This window comes from Neopsephotus bourkii, unplaced genomic scaffold (assembly GCF_033783945.1).
Source record: "Neopsephotus bourkii isolate Nb327-2 ecotype Australia unplaced genomic scaffold, CSIRO-AGI_Nbou_v1 NB_659, whole genome shotgun sequence".
Classification (NCBI taxonomy): domain Eukaryota; kingdom Metazoa; phylum Chordata; class Aves; order Psittaciformes; family Psittacidae; genus Neopsephotus; species Neopsephotus bourkii.
This window is the reverse complement of record NW_026901158.1, coordinates 3,342,905-3,364,657: the sequence shown is the minus strand read 5'-3', so window position 1 is coordinate 3,364,657 and position 21,753 is coordinate 3,342,905. Positions and strand designations below refer to the sequence as shown.

The 21,753-nt window shown below is 43.0% G+C and overlaps 1 protein-coding gene across 5 annotated transcripts in view; it reads left to right on the top strand.

The window, feature by feature from the left end:
• The window catches only part of MAPKAP1 (MAPK associated protein 1), a 97,796-nt gene that overhangs the window by 58,160 nt on the left and 17,883 nt on the right, over positions 1-21,753 (top strand). For 3 of the 5 annotated variants that reach the window (XM_061352610.1, XM_061352613.1, XM_061352611.1), the window contains exons 8-9: positions 13,998-14,105; positions 21,585-21,725. In XM_061352610.1, the coding sequence (XP_061208594.1) occupies positions 13,998-14,105; positions 21,585-21,725 (249 nt within the window). Of the gene's footprint in view, positions 1-1,574; positions 3,287-13,997; positions 14,106-21,584; positions 21,726-21,753 lie in introns of those variants that run through there. The other 2 variants (XM_061352614.1, XM_061352615.1) reach the window with 2 other exon arrangements.

Sequence of the window (21,753 nt, the reverse complement as noted above, 5' to 3'; positions counted from 1 at the left end):
GCAATGGGCTGCCCAGGGAGGTTGTGAATGCTCCATCCCTGGCAGTGTTCAAGGCCAGGTTTAACAGAGCCTTGGGTGATACGGTTTGGTGTGAGGTGTCCCTGCCCATGGCACGGGGGTTGGAACTGGATGATCTTAAGGTCCTTTCCAACCCTAACTCTTCTATGATAATGCGATTCTAGTTAGATATTATGTTGACCTGTCCCACCACAGGCGGCAGCAGCAAGGGAATACTGAATCGTCTTTGCCACATACCCAAATAACCAACTGGAAGAGGTACATGGGAATGGCTGAAGTTAGGGAAAAGCCTGCTAGAACCAGTCAGTTCTACATACTGGAGGAGATAGATCTGCAGAGGAAATTGCCGAGGCAGATGTTTAATTAGTTGGAGTCAGGCTGGATAAATCAGGATAGGAACTGTCTATGCAGATAGGCTGGTGTGCCTCCCTTTTCTCTGCGCTGGTTTCATTGTCTTTAAAAACTAACTGTTCTTTTTGCTTGGGAAAGACACAGCAGAAACAGTCATATAACCTCTCTGTTATTGTAATGGATTCCCTTGTGTACACTCATAAAATAGAAAATGTAATTGATGTTTTCTTATGGTAATGAAAAATAACTAAGTAGAATACTTTATCATCCATTTGTTTAACCTATTGCGTGCTCAGCAGCATGTATTGCACATGCATATTTTACATGAGAGCTGGAAATGAAACACTCCTGGTTGTGGAATGAGGTCCCAGAGGACACTGGTCTAATCCAGCAGCGGACCACCTTGAGGGAGGCTCAGGGACATCTCTCATGCCAGGAGTGTTTTCTCAGCATAGCCAGAATGGGGGAGAAAGAGACTAAAGATGCGGCAATATCCTGGCCATGGCAGCAAAGAGGGGGAAGCTGACATTGACCCGGTCAATGCTGAGGTGCTGGGATAAAGGCTCTGTGGAGGGCCTGATATCCACAGATAGTTTAAGAATTGCTATGTCTGGATCTCTTTGAGGATGTTTTCTGAGGATCTTTGAGGATCTCTTTGAGGAACAGTGTGAGCACTCCAGCAGCTGATGGTTTAAATATAAAACTGGCCTGCAGTGTGGCAGATCTACGGAAAGAGAGTCACATGCTTGGAATCATGAGCATAAGAACTTCTTGTTCTTCCTGAGTGTATCAGGGAAAATGCCAGACATGGTGCTGTCTGGGTTTTGGACAGGCAGAATAAGGGAGCCTTGAAAAGCTTTTTTAGACGGGGAGATTTGGGTGGTTTAGTCCTTGGTATACTTCTCCTCCCTAGAAATCAGCAAAAGGTTTAATATTAACTTCTAAAAAAGGTAGATATTGGACATGCTTTAAATCCCACGCTTATGCATTGCAGAGGAAGTTTTGCAGGTCACACAGATCGTGTTGTGTAACTGTAAAATACCATTGTCAGTATAACTTGATTTGCTTTACCACTGAATGATTTTCCTATACAGTCAAGCCAGTGTGTATTTCTACCAACCTTACTTTTACCAAGACTTACATCTTGTTCAGCCTAGGAATTTAGGTTATGGTATAGATGTACATTTTAAATCCTACTGTTTTAGGAAGACTTTGAGTTGGACCAAGGGAAGCACAGATGAAGTGCAGAGTGCCTTATGTTCAGACACCACAGCACGGCTGAGCCTGGGTCTGACAGCATCCCACAATGTGCAGCAGGCAAGTTGATCTTATCAGGCTTTTTATATCTGCACTAAAGCCCGCATTCAATATTTTCTGTAAAATATGCTTGCATGGCTTACAATGTTAAGAACATAAGAAAGATGATGACTTCATTCTTGATACTTTGTGTATCTTGATGCCATGGTGATTCTCAAGTCAAATACGTGCGGGAACGACATACACACTTGAAAGTTATCTTCCTCGCCTTTGAGCTATCTCATTCCCTTTGCTCTTCAGCAGATACATTCTGTGGGATGCCAGTTGCCTTTTCCTCTAGAGCTTGACTGAATGGACTATTAATACTAATATAAAGTAAATAAGAATACAGAGGGAATGTGTACAGAGGCTTTGTTTTCAAACAAATTAGGCATTGATGTCAGTATACGAAAACCGAATGTGCTTTGAAGGAAATTAGAGACAAAAGTAAACAGTGTAAAATGCTGAAATGTTAGAATGATCCCGCCTGTTTCTGGTCCATGTCAGCCTCTCTTCATCTGGAATTTCTTGTGAACAGAGAAGCCTTGTCTGATTAATCTTGTCTGATTTTAAGGAGGAATTCTTTGCAGGGTGAACATGCTACCGATGGTTATTTAATAGCTGCTTCAGACTGCGAACGTCCATGGCCCAGAAACACTCAGTCCTTTTAAGAACAAAATGCTATACAAGTTTAATTGTTATAAACAATACCTTCTGCCAACATTTCTCAGACATGACCTGTATTTTCCATAGGTTAGAGTGAGTTATTAACTTAGTATTCTGTTCAGCTTGGAGAAAGACTAATACTTTTCCTATAAATGAAAACAGCTGCTTTACAATAACATTCAAGTCCCTAACAGCTGTCAACCAGTGCTTTTTGCATTCTTTAAAATGTGTAAAGTGACCAAAAATAGTCTGAAATAATCTTACTAGTCTGGATACATGTATTATCTCACTGCCACAGGAAGCTGAATAATATGGAGAGGGAGAAATCCAAGGAACAGGAATAGGACCCAAAAATAAGTCTCCATATCATGTTTTTGTTTCTACGACAGAATCAAAGCTGCACAGGCCACTTAAAATAATCTGTTCCTCCACCAGGTAACGCAGAGCAGAATCTCTTACAAAAGCATGTTTTGTAATGGTGTATTATTCCTGAGTTTTGGATTTGTTCGCACAGAGCTGTTAAGTTATCCCTTAGAACTTGCAGAACGGAAGCTCAAAATAAAGAGCTGCATGAGGCTCATCTTCCATTCGGAAAGCAGCCAGGACACAGAGATCTGAGTTTTGTTTGAAAATTCATTTTCCAACAAAACAGTCTCAGCACCACTTTTAACTTCAAATCCCTTAAACAGGCTTTCTGAAGCTGTTTATAAACACGTTTTACCCAAAACTTACATAGGACAAAAGCACAAACAGCACTGCAAAGATGCTCCTTGAGTGAAAACCCACTTACTGTCAAGCACCCCGCCAGGCCCACGGGAAATCATGCGGATGCTGCAATGCTGACGGTTTTCATTTAAACCTGTCCCACAGTTTTCCTGTTCCTGGAGTATCTCAGCAGATATGTTTGTAAATACTTGGTCTTGCTGCTGTGGTGCTGGATTTCATTTGTCTTGCTCCTGTCTCCCGCAGACGCTAAGGAGAGCTGGTGTTCCCAAAGTGCTGGGAAGGGCACAGTGGCTTCATGTCCCCATGGCCAGCGAGCGGGCCTGGGTCCTATGTGAGCCTGTGCTCTGAGCTCAGGGCAGGGTGCCCTAGAGCAGCCACCCTTTGGAGCAGGGGTGGTGGTTCTCCTTTCCAAGTAGGTGCTTGCGTGTAGCAGGAGAACACAAAGCAAGGGGCAAAGTGCTAATTCTGGGCGTCTTTTGGATGGTGCCTGCTCTCCCAGTTCATGGTGGGGGTTATCAGGGTGTTGGAAAGTGGAGGAGAGGAGGACCTGATGAGCTGTGGGTGTTCAGGCCAGGCAGGACCCGTTCACTCAAAGGCCTCCAGACATATGCCAGTGTGCTGCTGGGTTGGGGCTGGGGTGGCTGTTCTTGGTGCAGGAGGAGCTATAGGTCTTGCTTGGCATTTTGCTTCCTCATCCCCTCTGCTAGGCAGAGGAATGGGACAAAAAGCAATGGGTGAAAAGAGGGGATATGTCTGTGTTTGTATTACATATACATGTATTGATTTATATATATAAAAAGGATAATTAGGAAGATAAACTATGGAAAACCACAGCCTTGTGATTAAAGCATTTTTCAAAGATGAACCACAATTAGAATAAACTGCTGTTAAAGTTTGATACTGTCATTGCGTGACGGTAACTGAGGAGTTTAAATTTAAAAGTAAATATGTTAGAGTAGGCGATGCATATGTTTGCTCTGACTCTTAAAGAGATGGAAGCCCCAGCATCTGTGACAGTGAAAAGCCAATTAATTTGTATTTCCATGTGTTTACATGCATGCTTTTCTGCTTAATGGCAGTTTTGAGTTTCTCTGGCTTTCAGTGCTTTGTTTTGGATAATTATGGCATCCCTGCAGAGTCTTGCACCCCCAGTTATTGTGTGGCTTTACCTGGAGATGCTTCAGAAATCCTGGTTTTCCTTGCATTAAGCTGTTTATATTAGCAAGATTGAAATTAAGAACATCATCAGTATTTGCAGATCTCGGGTCAAGACTTTACTACTTGCTACACCCCTTTTGCCAAAGAGGCAATGGAGTAATGAAGGTGCAAACGAAGCGCATAGCCCTGGTTGTGCCAGGTTTCAGTGTAGTAACAGAGGTGTAAGTGAAGTGTGTAGCCCCTGGTTGTCCCAGGTTTCTCCCTTGTTGGCCAGTCCAGTGCTAGGCATGGTGAGGAACTGGCTGTCCTTGGAGAGGCTCACCTCTACCAGGTTGTGCCTATTCATACCCCTTGGGCTTAGCACCCTCCTATTCCTGGAGCTGTGTTTGGGTCTGATACTCACTTGCTTTCTGCTACGATGTCTCTTGGGGAAAGAGGAAGGATCGCTTGCTTGTTACTCTCATAGCAGTTTTTCTTCAGCAGGATTGGTGTTGCACAGGGGGAGCCCCTCTGTGCTGGAGAGGGTGCGATAGAGGCTGCTCAAAATGATTTCCTTCTGCCTACAAACTCCATCTCTGGTTTGTAGCGGTAATAATTTATTTCAGCAAGCCCTTTCTCACCAGCCTGCTGATGCTGAGCAGACACTGATGTGATGAGGGGATGGGGGTGCTGGTGTGCGTGGAACAGCTTGTCGGGAATCAAGTTTGTGACTAGTTTGTCAGGATAGAAACAGCTCGTTTGTCCTGTGTGTTTGGGCTGATGGGATTCTGGACATCAGCCCGAATGGGTGAGGAAAATTTTTCGCGCCTGGCCTCTGAAATGAAAGTGAAATATTGAACTGAGTCTATTTTAGAGCTGTTGGTATTGAAATCATACAGTTATGGGTTCTTCTGGATTGGTAATAAAGCTGTAATTTATGTGACATTTTACATTCTGCAGTTCAGTGTTTGGATGATAGAGACTTTTTGTTTCTTTTACCCATTCTGGTGGAAAAAGGATAATGCTGATACCCCAGGTACCTTTATGGGGCCATCTCCTTCCTGCTAGTGTTCTGTGAAACGCACCCACCCAGCCTGTTGTGCTGCCCCAAGACCATCACTTACACGTCTGTGACCAGGGGAAAGTGCTTTCTCACTTCATAATCCGAGTCAGTAAGGCAGAGCCCCCACATTGATCTGCATCACAAATAAGCAGCCGAGCTTGGGCTGCAGGATGTTCACACTGGTGCCATCTCTTGGGTAGCAGAGCGTGGAGAGGACTCAGGGTGCAGAGCTGTAATGTGTGCTGCTCTGCCAGTACCCAGTGCAGCTCCCTGCCCTGACATGGTCCCCTAAATTTGTGATTAGAAAACCCCAGCAAGCCTGTATATTGTATTTCTGCTATACATACATCACACTATAGATCAAAAATGATGATTTCTTTCTCCTTTCAGCTTTATTTAGAGCTATATATTGCTAAGGCAAAAAGAACAGGACTCTAAAGCAGCAATTAAATAAGCACTTCTGTTAGTATACTGCAAAGACTGGTTTGCTGCTAGTCCTGCTGCATGTTTTCTATACCACAAAAAAGGCAATACATAAATGAAGTGTTTGTTTCTTTTTAAGGGGCTTTTGACTAAATTCTTTAATTTCACTGGCTGTCAAGGTAGTGTTAAGTAAAATGGGTTTGAACTGCTGTAGTTTTTGTGTACTGGACTAGATGTCAGAAACCTTTGCCATCACTGGAAATTCTGTCACTCTGGATTTACTATCTGTTTCCCACAGCTGAATTCTTAAGCAGTGTGATTTAACACCTTGGCTCTCCATCAGCCGGTCCTGGCATTTATTTGAATGCATTACACCACTGGTTTCCATAAACTATTTTACAATTGTTTCATATAAATGACTGTTTATTTCTACAAAAACCATCTGTATTTCTGCAGAGAGCAGCGGATAACTGTGTGTAAAATTCAGTAATGTCACAACAGTGCAAGTTAAGGAAAAACAGATTGGACCAAAAAAAAAGTCTCTTGCTTGTGAACAACGTTAAAAGTTTGTTTTCACTATTTCAATATCTTTATTTATTAACCACTATTTGCATTTGTAATGATAAAATCTTTATTCCACTTCAGAGGTGTTGAGGGGCTTTGGGGATTTTTAGCGGATAAACAGATTTAAGATGTCCTCAGAGCAGTAGGATTTGAGATGTAAACATTCTGGCTTTACAGCTATTTCCTCTCAAACTGTTTACATATTTTCTGTTGTTTTATTGTCATTGCCAAGCACACAATGGAATCCTTGCCCTTTCTATCGTGTTCTAAAAAAAATCCCATGGAAGGAGGCCTGAGACCTTTCCCTGTTCCCAGTTTCTGTGTTCTCTGCAGTGTATCCAACCCTTCCCTTCTTCAGTCCTCTTTGTTTCTGCCTGGTATTCCTCCTCTGGCCCAGGGTCAGTGTCTGCTATTGGTAGGAAACCTGGTCTTCACCCATGGGCAGGCTGCACCCAGGAGGACCCCCTGGGGACAATGTGGTGCCACAGTTTGCCTGCTCCCAGCCAGCTCCAAGAAGCACTCATGCTGCTGAGCTATTTTAATTCTTCCATATGCTGCCCATGTGCTGGCAGAGGGAAAGCTGGAATCCAGTAGTCTTACACTTAGCGCGACTGATACTTTCTGACAGACTATTTGAAATGATAGAAATACATAAACCTCCTCTTTTTTATGACCTTGTAATAGCTGCAACATATTTCCAGCAAATATTTTCTATGGCAATAATAAAAAAGTGATAACAAAAAAATAAATATAAATATAGTTTAAACTCAAAAGAAATCACACTTTCAAAACCTAGGGTTGGAGCAGTGAGGCAATAAATCACGTATCCTTGTGAAAGGAGAAACTTGAAATAGGAAAGCGCCACAGACATCACCATTAAATGTTTATCAACTATTTTCTTTTGACTACTTTCCTGCCTGTGCACGGACAGAGCCTGAAACATAGCTCATGTTCACTTTGCTTATTTACTGTCTGCCTGGCATCTACGGCGTTGGCTATTAGGTGAGGACTGCCTAACTGTCTTTAAACTTTGATTTTTCATGTGTTATTTTGGAAGTACAGCTGTACACACAGGGAAGTGCATCCCCTGACACTGTGCTGCGCCTGCGCTGCTTGTCCCCACACAGTGACACTGGCTCTTGCATGTGCTTATCTTTTGGGAGATGAGCCAGAATATCACATCCTTCACCTCAGCGGACATTCAGGTGTTCTCATAGCTGTTTGCTGGCTCACCAGGGACAGGTCGTCTTGTGCTGTAAAGGAGACGAGTTGTAGTGTCATGCTGAAATACAGTGGGTGCGTGCCCCTTCCTGCTGCGGGCATCAGTAGCTGTGGTGTTTGGAGGCTGGAGATGTTCTCATACCAGAGTGTTTCTGCAGAGAGTCATCTGAGGAGCTGTGCCAGGAAAAACTAATCCACAAACAGCACAAACCACCATGAGCAGACAGTCACTGAGAGACTTGGTCGAGGTCAGACACGAAGATGCTGTGCTGTTAACTGTGATGTATTACATGTTGCTTGTGTCTGCTGCTCTCTCGGATGTGATGGTGGCAAGAGTTTGTTGAAGGAGAGGCCAGTGGACCTTGCCTTCCTTACCAGGCAAACTGTAAAATGAAATTGCAGCAAAGAGCAGAATTAATAGATGACATGCAGATGGATGCAATATAGTGAGGAAGAAAATAGGCATAGCTTTTGCAGAGCAGGTTGTGCTGTGGAAACCGATGAGCAGGCTTTGAGGGAGTCAGAGACCATCTGAATACGGATGATGTGTTTTATACAGCATGCTTAGATTTCCAAAAAAGATTTGACAAAGGCTCATGAAGCAATTAAGCTGTCACAGGGTGAGAAGGAGGATCCTCACATAGATTAATAATTGATTAAAGACAGGAAACAAAGAATAGGAATAATGGCCCTCCGTTATTAGTAACTAGGTTACTGGTGGAGTTCCAGTGGAACTGGTAGAACCTGCATTGTTCCGTTAATGTGGGGCATGGAAAAGGATGTGAATGCTGATGTGACAAAATGTGCTGTTGATACAAAAGAAGTAAGAATAGTGCAAATAAAAGCTGTCTGTGAAGCACTGCAGAGGTATCTCACAATGCTGAGTGACAGGACAATAAAACGGGAGAGGGAATTCAGTGTCAATGAGTGCAAAATAATATACCTGGTGAAAAGCAAGCGTAACTATATGTATACAATGATGGGCTCTAATTACCTTCCATCAGTCAAGAAAAGTATCCTGGAATCGTCATGGGTAGTTCTCTGAACACTTCAGCTCAGTGCTTAGGAACAGTCAGAAAGACAAATTGAACATCAGAAATCAGGAAAGGAGGAGAGAACAAAACAGAAAGCAGAAGTCTGCCAGTCCATAAATCATGGTGTGCCCACATCGTAATTGTTGTATTTTATCTCAAAAATGATAATATAGAAGTGAAAAGATATAGAAATAGATGAGCATGAAAATGGAAAAGACGTGAAATGAGGAGTAGGTGCTAAGGAGAGAAGATCTTCTCTGGTTTGGAAAGGACGTGGCTGGGTGCAAGAGGGTCTGTGGGGTGCGTGTGGTAGAGACTGAACTGGGAGGGGTTTGTCATAGTTGTTCCTAAGACAAGAGCTGCGTGTCCCAAAAGTGATGGGTTGAAACAAAAGGGGATGCTTTTCCTCACACGATGCCATAAATCCTGGGGGTCAGTGTTACAGAAATCAGAACTTTGAAGGAGGTTTGAACAAATGCATGGGCCGTAAAGGGAGCAGAAAGAGCTGACAGAGCATAGCTGGAACCGGGGCTTCAGTGAGGATTGTAGGAGCCCTTGAGAGGAGGTAAAGACAAAGACTAAGTAGCATGTTGTGATGTGTTTTGTTGCAGAAGCTAACACTGTAAAATATAGGATCCGTTTTAAACCATTTGGGGTTTTTTGCTTTTACTGGTCTTTTCAGTTTCAGTTTGACAATTCCACAAACATTAAATATGGAAGTAAATCTTGCTACAGTCCGTATTTTACCCTGTTAACTAGTTTGGAGATGGAGGTGGGTTTTCTTTGGGGTTTTGTTTAAAGCCTCATTCTCTTTCTAAGTGTTGGTGTTTGTTTATTGTGCAGATTCAACCCCTGACCGTGGTATTCTTCATTGCTATTGAAAGTTAATGGGGGAAAAATTGCATTCCAAACATTTGAACCTGTAGTAGCCATGGCTGAACTTAGTTGATCTCTGGTGATCGGTTCAATTTAGTTACGATTTTTAGCCATTAGGCTGGGGCTGAATGATGGTGATTTGGTTGAGGCCAAATGTCTGTAGAAAATTGGCTGTTTGATAAGAGCCCTGTTATCAGAGGGGGATACTTTCTCATTTACATTTAGATGAGTATTGATTATTTATTTACTCAGAGAAGTGAGATTCGTTCCCAATCTTATCTCTCTCGTCTCTGCTTGTCAGCAGAAAGAGAGAGAGAGCTCCTGACATCAGCCCAAGATAACAGCACTTTGTAGTGAAGATAAAAGTTGGAATGGGCCTTTTTCTAGTCTTGACTGAAAGGATAAGTTCTAAAAATTAGAACTGACGGGTCATGCTTTCAAAACCCCATTCTGAAGGCTTTGCAGCTTAAATGGCAACAGAATTGGTTTGTTGTTATGTGGAAGGCCATTTGCCTTTTGTAAGAGAACTGCTTAATTTCATTATGCAGTGGGATTCTTCCCAGGACACCTTTGCCTTGTGCGGTAGGGAAGTTGTGGAGGTGGCACTGGGGGCCGTTTCCTTGTTTGTTTTTAATTCCTGATAAACCTTGCTCTGTTCAAAGGGGTTTCCTGAAATGATGGAGTAGATGGGTGTCTGTAGGCAGACCTTGGTGTAGGTGCTTAGAAGGGGACTGTAGCAGAAGGGATGTGTGTTAAGTTTTGCAGGTGAGTTGTGAGATGCTGAGGCCCTGGGAGTAAGCAGCTCTGTCTCTCCTTGCTAACCCCATTCCTCCACAGCTGCTGGTCTGGCAGTCACCAAAGCAAGTCAAGAACAGGATTATTGTTGCTGGTGGTATTTGCAGTGTGCGGTCTAGACTCATAGCGTGGTCCAGGAGTGGAGAAGACCTAATGCATCAGGCCAGCAGGTCTGGTGGGGAAGGGAACGGTTCTCACCCTCCCTCTGGGACCCCAAACAGTTCTCTGCTGGCTTTTAAAGAAAACGAGTTTGCTTGAGGGTATAGCCCCTTCTCATTCACCATTTTGTGGCTCATTTCAGAGGGCTGCTTTGGTTCCCTCCTTCCTCTCCATCCACACGAGCACTTGTCTCCCCAGCCCAGCTTGCTGTAACCCAGCAACAGTTTCTGTCTCTCCGAGTATTTGTGACAAAATTGCAGGGCTAGAAGAGGGGTTTGTATTCATTGGCTTTGTCTTCTGCATTTTTGTCTGTGGTAACTTCCATTTTCACGTACTCGCTCCCAGCTTGGTGGTGGAACACAATGCACATGATTTACTCTGCCTCCTTGCTCCAGCGAGCAGCACTTTGTGGGAGCCCTGGGCAATGCTGCTGGATGTGGGACGTGCTCGAGCTGTGGTCCCTGCTGTCAGTGGGAGAGCTTTGGGTCGTGGGCCAGGCCCAATCGTGCCAGGATTCTAAAGCTTTATATTACAGCTGCGCAGAGCATTTGCATCAGATTACAGAAATCCATAAAATCCAGATTTGGTGTTAGCACTTGGAATTTTGTAGAAATTCCCAGAGCAGTATTCTGTTAGGAGACCATTACATTACCTAATATTTCTACTCTAATGACATCATTTGAACTTGGGAGAGAAGTAAATGTGCTCTGCAGAATCACCCTAACATTTTTCATCTGTTGTGAAGCAGAGGTCCTGTAAATGTGTACAGATATTTAAAATACATCATTTAAGAGTAGATACTCTTTTTTTTTATATATCCATATAAATTTCGTAGTATTTCCTGTTTTAAAGGAGTTCTTCATGTGGAAGGTTGCCTTGGTTTCTGATCTGTAGCTCTGTGTCGTTCTTTTATTAGCAGACAGTTAATATAGTCTTGAGACAAATTGGATGAAACAATTTACCTGCTCACAGACTTCTCAAGTTGCTCCAGGTAAAGATCATCTTTGACATTGGCTTGGTGGTGTTGAGGGATATGATCACCAGTGGCTCTGCAGGGTGGCAGGAAGCTTGTTCAGAGGCGTGAGGATTGTTTGTGAGCTGGGTGATGTTGTTCTTTGAGTGGATCCAGCTGGTGGAATCAGATCCACACAGAGGGACTGTAAACCACTGCCAAGCTCCTGCTTTTAATCTTGTCCCCTTATCATCACGTGCATGTGATTCTCTGATAGTTTTAAGGCTTTGATGGCATTAATGTCTGTCCTTTTGCCCCATCCTTCTGTCTTGGAAACGCAGCAGCAAGCCCATGTCTCAGTGCTGAGAGAGCAACATGTGGTTTGGTGCCAGTCCCCTGCAGCAGCTCCCACACAGCACTGTGCGAATGAGAGGAAATTGTCTAAACAGAAATGATTTAGTTGGATAGGTGATGCATAAAAGAGTGATTTATGGAATGGATCTGTTGGCTCATCACAGATGTGTCCTGGGTGCATCCACCTGAGAGGGCATCTATGGAGGCACCTGGCGAGGTTTAGGATTCCAAAAGGGACCAACTTCACTTCTTCCTCTGCTCTGATTGTAAATGTTTTTGGGGTGTAAGGGAGAGAGAGGCTGTAATGAAGAATGAGGAAGCTGGAACACAGTGGTGAGCACTGGCGTCAACAGATCTTAGTGGTTTCTGTCTGTAGTAGGAGCCTTTGGAATTAGGGGTTTGGTAGCAGGCACCAAGAACACGGACATTGAGGTGGAACCAACAGTTCTGCAGCCTTTGTCATTGCTGGGTATCGTTCAGCATTTGGCTGTGGTTTGGGAACCTCTGCTTACAAACAGACAAAGCAAGCAGGTTTTGCTTTCACTGATTCTGTTTTCAAACTACACCAGTTTTTAAATACAAATTCATTTACCACTTTGATTTCTGTTTCAATTCAGTATATTTTGCTTCTGCCTAACAAGCCAGGCCTCTGTTTATTTAATTTAGTTTAGATTTGTAATCGCATTTCCAGTAGCTGGGAGAGGAGAAAGGATGATGCTGGATTCATTTGCTTTTCTTTTTGTGCTGGCATGAGACTTCTCTGCTGCTTCTCGAGCGTGGTTTGTTCCGTAAATGCTTCAACCAGCTACACATGCAGTTGCTGTGGCAGGGAGGGAGCAGTCATGCTCTCCTCCTCTGACCTGCAAATAGCCTGGCTCTGGATGTGCTCTGAGTGTCACCTGGAATAAGGGAGCTCCATTTTACCAGGAAATAATGTTCCATTTCAGGAGCAGAACACACTTGGGCTGTGCAGCGAGTGCTTCACACGGCTTCTGGGGAGACGAAATGAGGAGTTGTAATTGAAATTCTGCTGTAGTAAATTTCAAATTAATTGGCTAACAAATTCCATTTCTTAGGAATGCCATCTGAGGCTAAAATACGGATTTTTTTTTTACATGTTTTAAATATTTCATCATATACTGTCATAATTCAAAGTCAGGAAACATTCAGAAGTATTTTAAGTACTGACAAAGAAGGAATAGATTTCTTTATTTCAGTTCTAGGTGTTTTGTTACATTAAGACCTGGTTAAAGGTGCTTTGCATCACTTCAACTTTTTTCAGGTATCTGGTTAGTGTTATTTTACCAAATTATGCAGAAATTACACGGCTGAGAATTGTGTGTGCACTTCAGCCCCTGGATGTGAGCAGGAGTGGAGATGCGTTAATGTAGTTGGATCCATTAATGTAGTTGGAAAGCAGATTTTTAAGCAGTATCATCTGTCCTTTGGTGAGTTTGTTTGAGAAGAAGGAAGTTGGCACCTGAATCTTTTAAGATTTACAGTTAAACATGATGTATATAAAAATAATGCATTGGAAGTAATAGCATCTGCACGTGCTTAAGTTTGGTGCAGTTCAGTGTTAATGGTGTACAGATCTCTGGAGAAAGATCTCTTGATGACCCTTTCTGCTCCATGCAGCCATTGAGCTGCTGGATGATGCCAGACTCCCTGTCTCTAGTCAGCCTGGAAGGAAGGCAGTGCTGATAGCTGCCAAGGAATGAGGAAATCCTTACCCCACGCTTCTCAAGCACCACATTGCAAGAAATGTGCTGTTGGCAGAGGTAGAAATAGCCAAGCTGAGTGTCATGGAGCTTGCTTTCATGACAAAATGCAATTCATAAAAGCAGGGCTGCTTTCCTTCCCAGCTGTTCCTTGGTGCTCTGTGCAGACACCACCAAGGCTGCAGCTGAGCTTTTCTTGCCTTCCCAAGTGAGAGTGTAGGTTGGGTTGAACCCACGCTCCAGAAGCAGGCTGCAGTCCCAATCTGGAAGAGGAATGGGCTTGGGGTACAACACAGATACACACCAAGATCTGAGTAGGTATTTTTTACAACAGGAAATACCCCTGTCTTGTAGCACAGGCAGGGTATTTAATAGAGACTCATCTGGTGTAGGAATAATGCAGGAATGTTGGACAGCAGTTTGTCAGGTAGTGTTGGTAGACAGCTGAAGATGACTGGAATATGTTGTTTCTTTGCACACCATCTTTTGATGACAGGGCCCTTCCCTTTGGCAAAGAGCTTCGAAACATAAACATATACCTGCCTTACTTCTAGGCTACGGGTAACCTCATGTTAGTTGAACGTGATAAGCCATCACTTTGTTAGAAAACAGATGATTTTACAAGTTACTTTATGTTTCAGGTCCCCAGTATCGGCTGGAGAAGCAGAGTGAACCTAATGTCCCAGTAGATTTAGACTGTACCTTGGAGAGCCAGAGCACTTTGGAATTCTGCCTTGTCCGGGAGAACAGTATGTTTCCCCTTTTCACTTTTGCTCTTGTAAATTGCTTAAACTCACATAAGTTATGTATTTTGGAATACAAGCTGTACTGTCTGGGCAAGTAAGTTTTGACGGGACTCCTTCCTGAGGCACTTCTCAGTTGTGCCAAAACAATATTCCAGAGGGAAATGATGGATTTCATACCTTCTAGTAAATAGTCTGCATCTTGTTTATCACTTCATGATTAATCGTTTTCTGTTAAACTCTGCTCTGTAAAGTTATGACCAACCCGAAAAGCACTGGAAATATGAAACACTTTCTGTTGCAGGCATTGCTCACTGGATGAAGTGATCATTCCACAGTGCATTTTGCCATGGTGATATGGCTGTTAGAGACACTGATTTCTTTTTTTCTAATAGAATTTAAAGAAATTAACCATGCAGATATAACTAGAGCAGTTTGATGGTTTTTAAAGTGCGAGGCAAATAATCTTCTCCCAGCTATGCTCAAATATTTTTATTCTATTACTGTTTTAATGGTCCTAATAATATTTCCTGATTCATTTCTTTGCAAGGAACTGTATGAAACTCTAAAAACCCAAACCTTTAACATTGATTTGTGTTTGTCCTCCATAGCATTTTGATCTGTCCTTCATTCTTGCCAACAGTCATGATCTCAGTTGCGGGGTTGGGATTTTTATTCCATTTTAATTCAGCTGTCAAAGTGTTGATTGTACTAATGAGGAAAGCAGTAGCGCTCAAGCTCTCAGCCAGGACCATGCTCAATGTTTGCTGCAAGCAAGCTTAGTAAAAGCCTGTTTTGATATAGTAGAAGAATTTTTCCTTTCTTCACAAAGATTAGACCGTTCCATTTATGCTTTTTGGCTCTAGCATTTCATATTTTATTCCAGAATGACAGCAAAGCCTCCCCAAAGTAGCTCCTAATCCAGTGGCGAGCAGTAGACTCTATTCCCATTTAAGGACTAGCAGAGGTGAGACACAGCTGCCACAAGCATTCCAGTGGGACATCAGTGCTGGAGCTTGGATTAAGCACTCACAGTTTTGGCTGCCACTCCATGGACTGGGACTTGCTCCCAAAGTATTCCTGATGCTCCTGATTCATTTCTTCATAAAATGGTTCTAAGAAACCGTAGGAGAGAATGAGGCAGAAGGTGGCAGGGGTGCTGTGCATGAGGAAATGGAGCCATTTTAACCTCCTTAATCAAATTGCAGCCAGAATTCCCCAGTGTCTGTATCCCACCTATTATTTTGGTATTGATTTTTAATCCATGGAAAGATGCACACGGTCATACTTTCATAGGTTTTACGCATTTTGAGTTTTAAAAAGCCATTCTTTCATATCCAGGAACTTCAATTAAAAGTACATATACTGCAGTTTTTTACATATTTTCACCATCTGTGGCTCATAGCTATATCTACTGATGCTTTTAGCTCTCACGAATGACTAGGCTTGGGTTGCACTGTTACTTTAATGGTAAATCTGTCGTAAGTTTCAAAGTGGTTTAGTAGGAGGCATTAGGTCTACTCTGCACCAGCAGCAAAAGCTGGAGCAGAGCTTCAAAGGTCTTGCCTCAAAGTAATTGTCAGTCATAATGTGAAGGAAGCACTTTTCCCCTTCCCTGAAAGGCAATGGCATCACACTGGTAGGTGGTGGCTTTTTGTCCTATTCATGGGTCTTGTGTTTGTCAGCCGGTGCCTGGAGCATGGGAATGTGAAGGCGAAACAAGCACTTTGACTCTGTAGAGTTCAAGAGCAACTCACTGTTTTAGTTTGTTCAAGGCTGACAGTAATCTAGGCAAAATAATAATTGCTTACATGAATTCTGTCTGTTTTCTGCTGCGCTGTTGCTGTTTTCTGAATTGATATCAAACTCAAAAAGAGAAATCCTCTGTTTGTAGTTTCTTCCCCAGAATGTGAGTGAATTTCAAGCCATCTTTTGTTGTCCCTGCTCAGGGGTATATGTGAAACACCCATACAGTTAACTCTCTGTATATATAGATGTTCAAGGACAATACAGTATATAAGATCAGTCATAATTCATCTGCTGTACATAGCCTGGTTCCCCCAATACACAATAAGAAATTGGATTTTGCGGTGCTTAAGGAGCTATCCTTTGCTGTGGCATTAGAATAGAAATATTGACTGTTGTGCACTGTTAATAAAATAGAACTTGAAAATCCTTACATCAAAATGAAATACTCATTTCGTGTATTTTGGTTTTATTTGAAATACTTCTAGCTGAGATATGCCAGTTAGGAAAAGCTCTGTTATAACAGCTATTATTTGTAAATGTACCCTTTGTAGTCTCATATTCATTTATAAACATATCTATATGTCTGATGCCAAACATCTGCTAGTAAAATAGTTGCCAGTTTCCTTTGGGCAAATAGAAAGTTTATATTTCAGGGTATTAAATGAAACAGAAAACTTTCCATTATTAAGAAATACATATGGAGAAATCCCTTATCTAGCCAACTTTCACTAATGGCATTCAAACTAATAAACTGTTTCCAGTATGCAGAACTTTTTAACTCGCATGAAGATTTATCTTTAGACTAAAAGCCTGCACTTCGTAATGTGAAATGCTTTTATGTGTAGTAGCAAACTGTTCATGGCTAATTTAGTTTTATTCTTACCATCTTACTTCTGGAAAGTTCCTCTTTCTCATTTTATCATTAGATAGTAATTAGTATTCAAGGGAAATTGGTCTTAATATATTAAAATTGGTTTAGTGCCTTTAGACCTGTACCAAAGCCAGTGTCTTATTGGAAAATGTAATTGGGGACTCTGTGTATGTAATTAATTGTATTACAATTAAGAACTTTCATTAAGCAATATACTAGTACATTAAAGTAATAAGGGACATTTTTGCAATGCAGTTAACTTTATATTTTGTTGTTTTATCGAGGATATACAGGTTCACTTGCTCTTGAATAGGCTACTTACAGCATTTCAATATTCTGATATTACTAATGTGTCATTTTTATATGTCCTCCAGTGCTGACAGGAGACCCTTTTGGATAAGGCTGCTTGGTTTAGCTTCTAACTTATTTTCAGACTTGTGCTTCTGGTGCCTGTTGTTTCATCACCGTTTGTCTCGTTTGAAAATCAGGATTTTCTATGAGGAGATTGGCCTGAGCTACAAATATAACTGTATTTCACAGTAGTTCAAGGACTTGAGAAAAAACGCTCCCTCTGTACTGAACCTGGTTTAAAAACAGAAAAGATCTTCTGCTGTTGTTTCCAGACTGGGAAATACATTGGTTTTCTGTGTGGCCATCAAGTTAGAGACTTCAGATTAGTGCCATGACTGTGATTTCTAAAACATCATAGTGCTTCACCACAGTGGCTGTCTTAAAGAGTAGATGTAACCCTTGATACCATTTTTGCTTTTTATTCAGCTTCTCTGGGCAGAAAACACCACTCTGGGTTTTTTCTGGTTTGTTTTCAGGTTGTGGTGGTTGGGTTTTGTTTAATTGTTTGGGTTTTATAAAGGAGAAGGCTGGGGTTGAACGTTTTATGTGCTTTTGCTGCACAGGCAATCCGAGCAGGGATGGAGAGCAGTCTGGCTGGCTGGGAAGTCCCTCCTCCAGTGAAGACTGTGACAGGGGAGTTGATAAGAATCAGATGGATAAAGAAAACAGACATGTAGCTGTATGGAATGCATACAGTTCTATATGGGATCTCTCTCCAGCCAGCACCATACATTCTCAAACAGTGACTTTGGTTTTAGGGATTTAGAAGCTGTGGGAGCGTCAGCAGCAGTACAGTGCATGTGAAGCCATGGCTGCTGGCGCAGGGTGAGCTGGTGGCTCTGTGGCTGAAGGCAGCTCCAGTGCTGCCGGCCCCAGCCTTGTGTCACTGCAAGCACCAGCCTTATTCTGCCCCCACACAGGCACTGCAAAGGTAGGGTGTAAGGACTGGCCCATAGCTCTGTCCCTGGCTTGGCCATGGCAGGGCAGAAGCACAGAGTTCCTCTCTGCCATTCTTTTCCTGCTCCAGTCATGCATTTTCTTCCCCTGCTGCTCCAGTAATTAGCCCCCTGTCCTGGGCTAAGGGAAATTATCCTGGGCTAAAGGAAATGCCTCCCTTGCAAGCTGTGCTTTGCACTTTGTGCAGGTTCTTAGCTTATGCCTTGTTTATCCCACGCCTGACTCCAGCTTTTTTTCCCCTGTTTCTTTCAAAAAGTAAATCAATTAGGTAGACCATTAAGAAGAATACAGGGGTCACTGCAAACTGAAGCTCCATGTCAGTACGTGACAGAGTTTGTTTCTGGAATAGGAATCTGTTCATCCCAGGGCATAGCAGTCTCTGCCAGCAGAGCCCTATTGCTGGGTCGGCTCTTGGGCTAAATAATAGACGCGGAGCATCCACTTTACTTGATTGTCTTGCCAAGCAGAAGCTTTTACATTCAAAAGCCACACTGTGATCTCCATTACAAATACCCTGACAGGCCTGTAAATATTTGACAGGTTTATTCACAGCTGCTTGCATGTGGAAAATATTTTTATGCTTTTTCCCCCAATCAGCTGGTGGAGATGGCTCTTCCCTGGGCTGCTGAGCACCGGCAGGCTCGCAGACATCCTCGCTGAGCTGCGGGGTAAGAGCAATATGCCAAGTTCTGCAGTCAGGTTTTTCCCTGCAGGGCATTTCTCTCTGTTGTTACTGATATTACTGCTATTATCCAATGCACCCTCAGGGGTCCGCATGTCTTGCCATCTTTAGACAGATGATCTGTTTTGATGGTGGAGTTCCTGGCTGCAATCCCAAGAGCAGCAACTGTAGAAATTCTGTAAACCTGAATCCATTCACAAAGCTCCATAAAGCAATGTCGGCAGAGGTTGCGGGTACACGGAGGATCTGAAAGGCTTCCAGAGCAAAATCCCACTGTTGAGCTGCTCCGGCTGCAGCAGTTGATGCTCCTGCTGTTTAGACATGACAAAGGTGCTCACAGTTTTAGTTGCAGTGACAATTTTTCCCCCTGGATATGGTCTGGCAGGCTGCTAATTTTCTTTGTAATACTTTTCATTTGGGTGTGTGAAATCTTGAGACAGATTCAGCTTCGTAATAGCCGTGTAAAGCTGGCACACAGTGTCCCTGCTCTGACAGTATTTGGTGTGGATGGTGAAGGGAGGGTGGTGCAAGGCCAGGCTGGGAGCACAAGGGCAGTGGTGCCTGCAGAGCATCAGGGAATCTGGATCTTGTGAAGTGCTTTAGGAACATATCTCAGGAGGTACAGGAGCATGATTAACATGCTGCCATTCTTTGTGTTACTTCTTTCTTACTGCCATGGGTTCAGTTTGTCTGTTGGTGCTAATTCTCCTTCATGTGTAACACTGTCCTGAGAACCCAGCTATGTGGAGTGCTGCCCATTGCACCAAGGTGTGGGTCTTGTCACCCACTGCTGAAACACAGCCATGCACTGGGAGCCGTTTCCACCAGGGGAAGAGGGTCCCTGTTTGCTCTGGACTGTGGAGCAGCACCGTTGCCATCCTCCTGTTTTGCTTCCTGGCACAGCCATGCCACAGTGTTTCAAGATGCTTTTAAGTGCACCAAAAAGTTTGACATATCTCAGTGTATCTTTGAAGTACTGCAGCGTGAGGGTTTGACATGATACATTATGATAATCCATAGTATAGAGACATTAACACAGGGGTCTTTGACAAAATACATTGTAATGTCTCTGAAGGAGCCATTACAATTTATCTTGTCATTCTGGAGCGTAGAGTGGTTGCAATGTTAAGATGGCTCTGCATAAATTCACATGTAGACTGTTTCATTTGATTTTTGGAGTTCTTTCAAGTCGAATGGCACAGCCCAGTTTGTAGCTTAACCCTTTGCTGTCCCCTTCCCTGAATGAAGGTCCTGATTGCATGTCAGGAGGCTGTGGTGTGTGGTGAGGAGCGGGCATCACCCTCACCCGCTCTCCTTTAGCGGGTGGAAAGCTGATGTGACTAATGCTGAGGAATGGGAATCTCCTCCTTTGTGCTGCCAACATGTACTTTGACTCATTTAACAGCAAATGCTAACTTACTTTGATGCAGACATGGAAGATATTTATCATTAGCAGTGACGTTTGTTACTGAATTAACAGATAGAAAAGGGAACACTTACACCCAGCAGGAAAAACACCCAATGCTCAGGTGGAGTTTTTCTTCCTTCTTGCCTACATTTGTCCTGCTTAATGCCACCACCACGGTGGTTTCCTTGGCTGGAGCAAACAGCGAGTACTTCTGCAACTCTGAATTACCCTGTTCAAAGGGTACCTGCTCCCGCATCAACAGTACGTGTCTGAGACAAGTGTCATGGTTTTCCTCCTCTTCAAGCCATGGCCTTTCCTGCCAAACCATCCCCTTGCCATTGGGGCCCAAACATGGAATCCCACTGCAGCTTCCATGCGAGCTGACGTGAGGATGGGAATGCACATCCCCAGAGGGAAAGGTCAGCGCGGGAAGCAGTAAGTGTTGAGGCTGCTCCAAGTGTGCAAGAACAAAATTAATACCAAAAAAATCTGGCAAGTTCTTTGCCTGCTTTGCTGGATCTTTCAGGCCTGTACTAAAATCCCATCATCTCATCTTCCCATTATTAAAATTTCAGCGAAATATAAAGTTTTCATTAATCTCCTGCAGCAAATTTAGTACTCTGAACTGGCGGTTGATTCAGCTTTTAGGACTACATTAGCTGGGATATTAAACAAAACGTGTCATTCTTCAGTTTCTTCTGTAAGAAGCTAAATCAGTTTTCAAACATATTTATACCACTTTATCTAACAGCATCTGAATGATCATTTAGAGCTGAGATGCTTTATTAGCAGCTGGCATAGAAATTACTCTGTGCAAAATTATATATCGCATTATAGTAATGTTTAAATTGGTGTTAATCCAACGTCATAAAACGTAAAAAATCTTTAAAGTGTGTTATATTTTTTCAGTAATTGGCATTTTGGCTTAATGAGATGTTACCTTTTATAAAGCCACTACCTGCAGTAGTAATGAGAATACTAATCAGTAAATAAAGCACGGCTTTGTTACCACCGGGCTGAGATAAGAGCACCCGAGGTGTTGCCAGTGTCACATCCCACATGGGGGGATGCTGAAACATGGGAGAGCTGTGCTAGTGCATACATGGAAGGTGGCTCCTTCCTGGGGTGACAGGCGGGGGGTGTCCTGGTGGGGATCCCACCAGGTTGGCCCCTGGGGATACCTGCGGTCCAGGGGTGGTTTGTGCCACTGAAGATTCTACCACTGGGAAGGGCAGATGCACTGCACTTCATGTGGGATGCAAATGTGTATTCTAATACCCTTAAAGAACTGGTGATTCTGTCTTTGGATGGAGAGTGAGAGTTTCCTCCTCCCAGACATGGACTTGAGCGCTGTTCTTCCTTAAAAAGCCATCAGCAGCTACAGACACTGCAGCCATATAAACACACCAGCTGAATCTTATGCTGTATTTTAAACCTCTTGTTCATTATTGTTGGCTTGTTTTGCAGGTTCAAGAGGAGAAGAGGTCTCAGAGGAGGACCCTCAGATCGATATAGCTACAGTTCAGGACATGCTCAGTAGCCACCATTACAAGTCCTTCAAAGTCAGCATGATCCATAGGCTTCGATTCACCACTGATGTTCAGTTAGGTAAATCAATCCATACTATAACGCTTAG